Genomic DNA, 11,070 nt, shown 5'->3' with positions numbered 1-11,070 from the left:
ATTAAGATCCCATTGTAATCTGAGGTAACCTTCTTTGCTGTCCACTACACCATCAATTTTGGTGTCATTTGCACACTTACTAACTCTATCTCTTAAGCTCATATTCAAATCATTTATATAAATGATGAAAAGTAGTGGACACCAGCATCGATCCTTGTGGCACTCCACTGGTTACAGGCCTCCAGTCTGAAAAACAACCCTCCACCACCACATCTGTCTTCTACCTTTGAGCTAGTTCTGTATCCAAATGGCTAGTTCTTCCTGTATTCCATGTGATCTAAAGTTGCGAACTAGTCTCCCATGGGGAACCTTGTCGAATGCCTTACTGAAGTCCATATAGATCACATCTACCACTCTGTCCTCATCAATCCTCTTTGTTACTGCTTCAAAAAAACTCAATCAAGTTTGTGAGACATGATTTCTCACACACAAAGCCTTGTTGACAATCCCTAATCAGTCCTTGCCTTTCCAAATACATTTACATCCTGTCCCTCAGGATTCCCTCCAACAACTTGCCCACCACTGAGGTCAGGCTCACTGGTCTATAGTTCCCTGGTTTGTCCTTATCCCTTTTCTTAAACAGTGGCACCATGTCAGCCAACCTCCAGTCCTCCGGAACCTCACCTGTGACTATTGATGATACAAATATCTCAGCAAGAGGCCCAGCAATCATTTCCCTCGCTTCCTACAGAGTTCTCGGGTACACCTGATCAGGTCCTGGGGATTTATCCACTTTTGTGTGTTTCAATACATCCAGCACTTCCTCCTCTGTATAATGGGCATTTTTAAAGATGTCAGCATCTATTTCTTTACATTCTATATCTTCCATGTCATCTTCCACAGTAAGTACAGATGCAAAATACTCATTTAGTATCTCCCACATTTTCTGCAGCTCCACACAAAATCCACCTTGCTGATCTTTGTGGGGCCCTATTCTCTCCGTAGTTACCCTTTTTTTCTTAATATATTTGTAACAACCCTTTGGATTCTCCTTATGTCTATTTGTCAAATCTATCTCATGTTCTCTTTTTGCCCCCCTGATTTCCCTCTTAAGTATACTCCAACTGCCTTTATACACTTCTAAGGATTCACTTGATCTATCCTGTCTATACATGAGTTTGGGTCTTGTGATCAGATGCTCCTTACTGAAAGAGGCTAAGTGAATTGGGTCCATAATTCCCGGAGTTTATGTGAATGGGTGATCTATTGAAACATGCAAGATCCAGAATGTACTTGTCAGAGTGAGAGAGGTGATATCCCTGAAAGGGGAATCCCAAGCACAGCAGGACAGTCTCAAGGCAAAGGGTTGATGGTTTTGGACTGAGATGAGGAGAAATGTCTATTCAATGGCATGCAAATTTTTGAAATTCTCTACCACAGATGTTCCACAATTGAATATATTCAAAACTGAGACTGACCTTTAGGGCCCTGGAGGGTGTTGTGGAACAGTGAGACCTTGCAGTTCAGATACATAATCCATTGGAAGTTATGACCCAGGTGGGCAGAATGGCACAAAGGTTATTTGGCACGCTTGCCTTCAGTGCTCAAACCATTGACCTGAGGAGTTGGGAAGCTTCAGGTTGCTCGATGTTGGTGCGGCCACTTTTGGAGTATTGTGTGTAGTCCTGGTCACCCTGATATATGGAGGATATTATTAAATTGGAGACGGTACTGAAGAATGTTTCTGGGACTGAAGGTTTTGGGTTATCAGGAGAAGTTGCATTTGCTGGAACTTTTTCACTGGATTGTAGGAGATGGAAGGATAACCTTATAGAGTTTTATAAAATCAGGAGGAACATGGATAAGGTGAATAACAAAGGTCTTTCCTCTCAGATCGGGAAGTTCAAAATGAGAGGCCATGATTTTAAGGTGAGAGAAGAAAGGTTTGAGGATTTGGGCCAAACACAGACAAATGGAACTGAACTTGGTTGGATGGATAAGTTGGACTGCGGAGAATGTTTCTGTGCTGTATGATTCCATGACTCCATAACATAGTAACATTCGTGGATGATACTAAAACACATGGGAAAGCATGCTGTGATGAGGACATATAGCGGTTCCAGATGGACAATGATAGGCTAGGAGAATAGGCCAGAATCTGGCAGATGGAGTTTAATGTGGGTAAGTATGAGATTGTCCATATTGGTTGGAAAAACATCCAGGCAAATTATTATGTAAATTGGAAACAGATTCAAAGTTTGTCAGTGCAGAGGGATCTGGCATCTTTGTGCGTGAAACACAGTAAGCGGATATGCAGGTGCACCATACAATAAAAAAGGCAACTGGAATCCTAGCATTTATTCCAAAAAGACCAGATTATAGAAGTAACGAAGTGTTGTTGCAATTTTATAATGCATTGATGAGACCACATCTAGAAAATTGTCCAGCTTTGGTCTCCTTACTTGAGGAAGGATGTGTTGGCACTGAGGCAGTTCAGAGGTTGTGCACAATGCTGATTCCATGGAACATCAGGCTGTCATACAAGAAATGGTTGAATCACTACAGTTAAACTTGCTGGAGGTGAGAAGAATGAGAGGGTATCTGATTGAGGCATTTAAAATATATAAAAGACTAAATGCAGATGTTGAGCAGATGTTCCCCCTTGTGGGACAGTCTTAAACAAGAGGGCAGAGGTATAGAGTGAGAGGAGGTAAGTTCAAAATGGAGATGAGCAGTAACTATTCCTCTCAGAGAGTTGTGAATCTGTGGAGCTCACTGCCCAGAGTGCAGTGGAGGCAGAATCAAGCAACACATTCAAGGAAGAAATAGATATGTTTGTAATGAAAAGTCGGATAAAGGGCTAGGGGGAGCAGTCAGGAAAGTGAGGTTGAAACCAGAATTAGATCAGCCATGTTAACTTGTGAAGTGACTCAAAGGGCTGAGTTGCATACTCCAACCCTGAATACCTGTGTTTCTATGTTCCTATGTATGGAATCTGGGGAGAGTATGGATATATCAGCGGTTGTCCTGTGTAACATCAGCAACATGTATGATTTCTAAGTTCTGATTCAAGTTGAAGGTCCAGTCCAAGACAAGGTCAAATCTCAATTTGTACAAAATTGCAATGGTCCAAATATGGTCACTGAAAATGCCTGAAGCATTCTGATCTGAATAGTGTCAGATCTATTGGTGGGATAGGTGTGGTCTGGGATAAATATGATTCTGAGTTAGTTCCTCTTCCAGGTCCTTCTCTATTCAGGGCATGGGCTTGTCCTCAATGAGAATTTAATCCATTTGGTGATTGATCCTGTGACTAAGGAATTTTGGATGTTTTATTTCACTAAATATGCTTGTTGTAATTATTGTCATGACAGTTTTAAACAGGGATGAAATCCATCCTATCATTTATTTTTATGTATCAAATTCCCATCCTTCCTCTATATGAAAGGCATAGAGTGTATTCCTAAATAATTTACAGTGTTGTTTTGTCTCCTGTCTCTTTTACAGTAAATTTACTGGCGATTATCATTTTGGCCCGGGGAAAGTGTGGCCTCTGCACCTGCACATCTCGGTACCTGGTTGCCATGGCATCTGCAGACCTATTGGTCATTATCATTGAGGTCATGTTGTGGCGCATCCTTTATTATTATGTCCCAGGTTCATTTCTGTACATCACACCGGTATGCAACGTAATGAATATCCTGAGGCGTGCGGCGACTGACTGTTCTGTTTGGTTCACTGTCACTTTCTCTTTTGATCGATTTGTGGCCATTTGTTGCCAAAAGCTGAAAACAAGTTACTGCACTGATAAAGTAGCTTTGATGATTTTATCAATATCTTGCATTCTGTTCTGTTTAAAATGTGTCCCCTACTACTTTACACTTGAAGCTGGCGAGGTAATCAACAATATCCCATGGTTTTGTTACATAAAAGAAAACTTTCATACTGAGCCTGGATGGATAGGATTTGATTGGTTTGACAAGATTATAAACCCATTGCTGCCGTTCACCTTAATTGTGTTACTCAACGCTCTGACAGTCAGACACATCTTAGTCGCCAGTCGAGTCCGTAAGGGACTCAGGGGCGGAAGGAAAGTAGAGGATAATATTGACCCCGAGATGAAGAGCAGAAGGAAATCTATAGTTTTGCTTTTCAGCATATCGGGCAGCTTCATCCTTCTGTGGATGGCGTTTGTCATACATTTCTTATATTATTACACTGTTGGTGCAAATACCAGAGATTACAACAATTCACAATTCACATTTCAAAGAGTTGGATTTATGCTGCGGAATTTAAGTTGCTGCACAAATACATTTATTTATGTGGCTACTCAGTCGAAATTTCGAGAGCAATTCAAGAGCCTGGTGAAATACCCGATTGCATCAATGATTCAAGTCATTCATGAGCAATCCAACCGGCAGCAGCCAAGAGGCAGGTTCCAGTGATTTGAATTCACTGGAGAAATTTTTGTCTAAAGACTCGAAATAGAACCAAAAGCAGGAGTGATGCAATCTGGCAACATGTGAATAACTGGAGTAGCAGTTGTGCTCCAGGCCGGAGCAGGTACAGTGCTGGCTGTATAAGGGGAAAGGAAAAGTCTACCATGAAATCTCAACCCTCTCAATGGGTTCGAATCTCATCTTACTTTTAATCGAGAAATGAAAATAGAATAAACTTTTTCTTACTGAACTCAATGTACTACAGATGCTGGAAATTGATATGTGTATCCATTTATTCCTCCCTTTTCTTTTAGAAACATTCTACTGAGCTGATCGTCCTTCCATTATCGCCAGATTGTCATAACCAATTTGTTTTTTCGAACACTTTATTCCACCCCCACCGCTATAATTCACTCTTTTTTATTCCACTCTAACTATCTTCTCTTTTTCTCTTATTCTTGATTATGACTAATTGAACTCACTCCTGCTTTTTCTGATGACTGATGTACCTTCCAGATTTCTCCTCCTCATCGTCTCTGTCTTTGCGTATGAGTCTCCATAAAAGCACATGGATGCTGGTGGTGTCCTATATCAGCGTGGATACACGGTTCGTGGTCTAAAATGAAACTGAGAGTGGGCATTCCTGGGTGTTCTTTGGGTTAGCAAACCTACTGAAGAAAATTTGGGACCTCAACCTTTGCCAAATTTAATTCAGCTAAATGCGAGGTGCTGCATTTTGGGAAGCAAATCTTAGCAGGACTTATGTACTTAATGGTAAAGTCCTAAGTGGGTGTTGCTGAACAAAGAGACCTTGGAGTGCAGGTTCATAGCTCCTTGAAAGTGGAGTTGCACGTAGATAGGATAGTGAAGAAGGTGTTTGGTATGTTTCCTTAATTAGTCAGAGTATTGAGTACAGGAGTTGGGGGGTCATGTTGTGGCTGTACAGGACATTGGTTCGGCCACTGTTGGAATACTGCATGTAATTCTGGTCTCCTTTCTATCGGAAAGATGTTGTGAAACTTGAAAGGGTTCAGAAAAGATTTACAAGGATGTTGCCAGGGTTGGAGGATTTGAGCAATAGGGAGAGGCTGAACAGGCTGGGGCTGTTTTCCCTGGAGCATCGGAGGCTGAGGGGTGACCTATTGAGGTTTATAGAATTATGAAGGGCATGGATATGATAAATAGACAAAGTCTTTTTCCTGGGATGGTGGGAGTCCAGAACTAGAGGACATAGGTTTAGGGTGAGAGGGGAAAGATATAAAAGAGACCTGAGGGGCAACGTTTTCACACAGAGGGTGGTACATGTATGGAATGAGCTGCCAGACGAAGTGGTGTAGGCTGGTACAATTACAACATTTAAAAAAGCATTTGGATGGGTATATGAATAGGAAGGGTTTGGAGGGATATGGGCCGGGTGCTAGCAGGTGGGACTAGATTGGATTGGGAAATCTGGTCGGCATGGGCGAGTTGGACTGAAGGGTCTGTTTCCATGCTGTACATCTCTATGGCTCTGGGTTATTTGTTTGGTATGGATGATCAGGCAGAGCTTGCTAGATTTGCTCATGAATCAAATGTGTATGGAAAAACAAATTATAAAGTGGATGTAAAGTCACCTATAAGCTCTCTGAACAGTAGTTCAGCAAGAGAAAACACATATTGAGTTAACGGACTTAAACTGGCGAGATGTGCAAGTGAAGAATGAAGAGAAGCAAATTATTAGCAATGAGTTGAAAGGGAAAGAAAGTAACAAGAAAAGTGGGATTGAGCAGACACAAGGTCAGCCATAATCGGATGAATTGGCAGATTAGGTCTTGAGGGGCTGAATTATCTATTCCTGCTCCTAGTTCTTATATTCTTATGTCTTATATATTCTTATATTTCCTTCCTACATGATGAGAGGGTGCAAGAGCTCTGGTCTACCCATAGATCTGGTTGTTGTAGAACATGAATTGCAAAGGCCTCCTAATACCATAAGGTATAGAATGAACCACTCTACAAAACTCGATGGTGTCTGCAATTTGTTTAACACTTTCCCCACATTTTCATCGATATCATTTTTGTATATAACAAACAAAACGGGTCCCAGTACTGAGGCTTAAGGAATTACTTTGGGAATAGTGATCACAATTCCATTAGTTTTAGAATACTCATGGACAAAGACGAGAGTGGTCCTGAAGGAAGAGCGTTAAATTGGGGGAAGGCCAATTGTACCAAAATTTGGCCGGAGCTGGGGAATGTAGATTGTGATCAGCTGTTTGAAGGGAAATCCATATTTGATACATGGGAGGCTTTTAAAGAGAGATTGATTAGAGTTCAGGAGAGATATGTTCCTGTGGAAATGAGGGATAGAAATAGCAAGATTAAGGAACCACAGGTGAAATTGTGAGACTAACTAAGAGGAGAAAGGAGGCGTACATAAGGTCTAGGTGACTGAAGACAGATGAACCTTCAGAAAAATATCGGGAATGTAGGACCAATCCGAAATGAGGACACGGTCAAGGGATATTTCGTTCAGTTAATTGAATTCTGGATAATCATATGCTGGATAACATAGTTTAGCCAAGCATTGGGACGTTGCGATATTAGGATAATCAACTGCAGATAATTGAGGTTCCTCTGTATAAGGAGCAGGAGGGTACCTAGGGAAAGGGTTGGCCCACTCAAGGACAAAAGAGGAAAGTTATACATGGAGTCAGAGAAAATGGGTGAGATTCTTAATGAGTACTTTACATCGGTATTCACCAAGGAGAGGGACACAACGGATTTTGAGGTTAGGGATAGGTGTTTTGTTACTCTAGGTCAAGTCACCATAAGGAGGGAGGAAGCATTGGGTATTCTAAAAGGCATTAAGGTGGCCAAGTCCCCAGGTCCAGATGGGATCTATCCCAGGTTACTGAGGGAAATGGGAGAGGAAATAGCTGAGACCTTAATAGATGCCTTTGCAGTGTTCTTGAACATGGGTGAGCTCATGGAGGGCTGGAGAATTGCTAATGTTGTCCCCTTGTTTAAGAAGGGTAGCAGGAATTCTCCAGGTATTTATAGACCATTGAGCCTGACATCACTGTTAGAGAAACTGCTGGAGAAGATACTGAGGGATAGGAGCTATTCCCATTTGGAAGAAAATAGGCTTAACAGTGATAGACAACATGTTTTTTTTGCAGGGAAGGTTCTGCCTTACCAACTGAATAGAATTCTTTGAGGAATTGACAAAGTTGACTGATGAGGGAAGGGCTGTAGATGACATATACATGGTCTTTAGTAAGGCATTTGATAAGGTTCCCTATGGTAGGCTGATGAAGAAATCAAAGTCACATAGGGTCCAGGGTGTACGAGCTGGATGGATAGAGAACTGGCAACAGGAGACACAGAGGAATAGTGGAAGGGAGTTTCGCAAAATGGAGAACTGTGACCAGTGATGTTCCACAGGGATCTATGCTGGGGCAACTGTTGTTTGTGACATACAAAAATGATTTGGAGGAAGGTATAGGTGGTCTGATTTGCAAGTTTGCAGATGACACTAAGATTTGTGGAGTAGCAGGTAGAGAAGGGGACTGTCAGAGAATGCAGCAGAATACAGATAGATTGGAGAGTTAGACAGAGAAATGGCATACAGAGTTCAATCTGGGCAAATGCAAGGTGATGCATTTTGAAAGATCCAATTCAAGAGCGAACTATACAGTAAATGGAAAAGGCCTGGGGAAAATTGCTGTATAGAGAGATCTGCATGTTCAGGTACAATTGTTTCCTGAAGGTGGCAACGCAGGTCAATAGAGTGGTCAAGAAGGCATACAACATGCTTTCCTTCATCGGGGACAGGGTATTGAGTACAAGAGTTGGCAGGTCATGTGACAGTTGAATAAGACTTTGGTTCAGCCACATTTGGAATACTGCGTACAGTTCTGGTCACTATATTGCCAAAAGGATGTGGATGCTTTGGAGAGGGTGCAGAGGAGGTTCACCAGGATGTTGCCTGGTATGGAGGGTGCTAGTTATGAAGAGAGTTTGAGTAGGTTAGAATTATTTTCATTAGAAAGAAGGAGACTGAGGTGGGGGGACTTAATTGAGGTCTACAAAATTATGACAGGGAGAGACAGGGTAGACCGCAAGAACCTTTTTCCCCAGAGTGGGGACTCAATTAGTAGGGGTCACGATTTCAAAGTGAGAGGGAAAGGTTTAGGGGAGATATGCATGGAAAGTTGTGAAAACATGGAATGCATTGCCAGTGGAGGTGGTAGAAGCAGGTACGATAGCATCATTTAAGATGTATCTGGACAGATACACAAATGGGCAGGGAGCAGAGGGATACAGACCATTAGAAAATAGGTGACAAGTTTAGCAGGAGGATCTGGATCAGCACAGACATGGAGGGTCGAAGGACCTGTTCCTGTGCTGTCATTTTCTTTGTTCTTTGTTCTTTGCTTTGTAATATGTTGGGTATGTGGATGAGTTTAATCTTAGAGGAGGATAAAATGTTGGCACAATATTGAGGGCTAAAGGGCCTGAACTGTGCTGTCATGTTCTATGTTCTATGTAACTATGTCTACATCTTTCTTGATTTGGAGGTGCCAGTGTTGGACTGGGGTGGACAAAGTTAAAAATCACACAACACCATGTTCTAGTCCAACAGGTTTATTTGGGAGCACGGGCTTTCGAATTGCTGTCTCTTCATCAGGCAGTTATGAAGAATCATAAGACACAGAATTTATAGCAAAGCATGTCAGAGTGTTGACACAGATACCACCATTACACGTGGGGAAACCTCTCACCATGTATGCAACAAGTATTCATGTGACTTGGCTATCTCATAAGCTGCAGGCAAGGAAGCCCTGAGGCATGCTACAATGGCAAGAGCAGACGCTACGACAAATGAAGAATGGACTCTTCACAACAATCACCAGGCAGGAATATTCCCTCCTAGTCGGGGAACACTTCAGCGGTGCTGGACAGAGGGTGGCGGTTGATGGGAAATGTTCATCCCATCCGGCCCAGGGGTCTTATCTATTTTCGGATCTTCCAAAATTGTTAAAACCTCCTCTTTGTCATCCTCAATCCCATCTAATCTTGTAGCCTGTATCTCCATATTCTCACTAACATTGCCCTTTTCCATGTGAACACTGACGAAAAGTATTCATTAATGCTTCCCGTATGGCCTCAGATTCCACACAAAACTTCCCACTACTGTCTTTGATTGGCCCTAATCTTACTCTAGTCATTCTTTTATTCCTGATATACCTATAGAAGGCCTCAGGGTTTTCCTTGATCCTATCAACCAACAACTTCACATGTTCCCTTCTGGCTCTTCTTAGCCCTCTCTTTAGATCTTTTCTGGCTAACTTATAAATCTCAAGACCCAGAACTGAGCCTTCATGCCTCATCCTCACATAAGCCTTCTTCTTCCTCTTGACAAGAGCTTCAGCTTCTTCAGTAAACCATGGCTCCCTCTCTCGACAACTACCTCCCTACCTGATCAGTAAATATGTATCAAGGTCCCACAGTAGCTGTTCCTTGAATAAGCTCCACATTTGAGTTGTGCCCATTCCCTGCAGCTTCCTTCCCCATCCTATGCATCCTAAATCTTGCCTAATCATATCACAATTGCTTTTCCCCCAGTTATATCTCTTTCCCTGTGGTATATACCTATCCCTGCCCATTGCTATTGTTAACATAACCAAATAATGATCACTATCGCCAAAGTGCTTACCTACCTCCAAATCCAACACCTGGCTGGGCTCATTCCCCAGTAACAAATTCAATATGGCATTGTCCATTGTTGGCCTGTCTACATACTGTGTCAGAAAATCCTCCTGCACCCACTGGATAAAAGCTGACAAAAACTAAAGTACTTAAACTGTAGTGTTCCCAGTAAATATTGGGGAGGTTAAAGTCCCTCATAATAACTAGTCTGTTACTCTAGCTCCTGTTGAGTTCTTTGAGATGGTGACCAAACGGGTGGATGAGGGTGAAGCAGTTGATGTGGTGCATTTGGATTTCAGTAAGACGTATAATGAGGTTTCCCATGGTAGCTTATTGCACCAAATACAGATGCATGGGATTGAGGGTGATTTAGTGGTTTGGATCAGATGTTGGCTAGCTGAAAGAAAACAGAAGGTGGTGGTTGATGGGAAATGTTCATCCTGGAGTTCAGCTAGTAGTGGTTTATCGCAAGGATCTGTTTTGGGTCCACTGCTGTTTGTCATTTTTATAAATACCCTGAATGAGGGTATAGAAGGATGGATTAGTAAACTTGCAGATGACACCAAGGTCAGTAGAGTTGTGGATAGTGCCGAAGGATATTGCAGGTTACAGAGAGACATAGATAAGCTGCAGAGCTGGGCTGAGAGGTGGCAAATGGAGTTTGATATGGAAAAGTGTGAGGTGATTCACTTTGGAAGGAACAACAGGAATAAAGAGTACTGGTCTAATGGTAAGATTCTTGGTAGTGTAAATGAGCAGAGGGATCTCGTACATAGATCCCTCAAAGTTGCCACCCAAGTTGATAGGGTTGTTAAGAAGGCATATGGTGTGTTAGCTTTTATTGGTGGAGGGATCGAGTTTCGGAGACATGAGGTCATGCTGCAGCTGTACAAAATTCTGGTGCGGCCGCACTTGGAGTATTGCATACAGTTCTGGTCACCGCATTATAGGAAGGATGTAGAAGCTTTGGAAAGGGTTCAGAGGACATTCACTAGGA

General features: G+C 42.2%; 1 protein-coding gene across 1 annotated transcript; it reads left to right on the top strand.

The window, feature by feature from the left end:
• Positions 1-3,416: 3,416 nt before the first annotated feature.
• LOC148148728 (putative G protein-coupled receptor 139) lies at positions 3,417-4,385 on the top strand (the record flags this gene model as incomplete). Its single annotated transcript, XM_087992422.1, has 1 exon — positions 3,417-4,385. A coding segment is annotated over one exon (969 nt), but the record flags the coding sequence as incomplete, so codon positions are not given.
• Between the last annotated feature and the right edge of the window lie 6,685 nt (positions 4,386-11,070).

Source organism: Chiloscyllium plagiosum, unplaced genomic scaffold, assembly GCF_037043375.1.
Source record: "Chiloscyllium plagiosum isolate Xiang-an unplaced genomic scaffold, Cpla_swu_hap1 HiC_scaffold_12, whole genome shotgun sequence".
In the NCBI taxonomy this organism is placed as follows: Eukaryota; Metazoa; Chordata; class Chondrichthyes; order Orectolobiformes; family Hemiscylliidae; genus Chiloscyllium; species Chiloscyllium plagiosum.
Note: the sequence above shows the minus strand (reverse complement) of the source record. Positions and strands in the feature narration are given on the sequence as shown.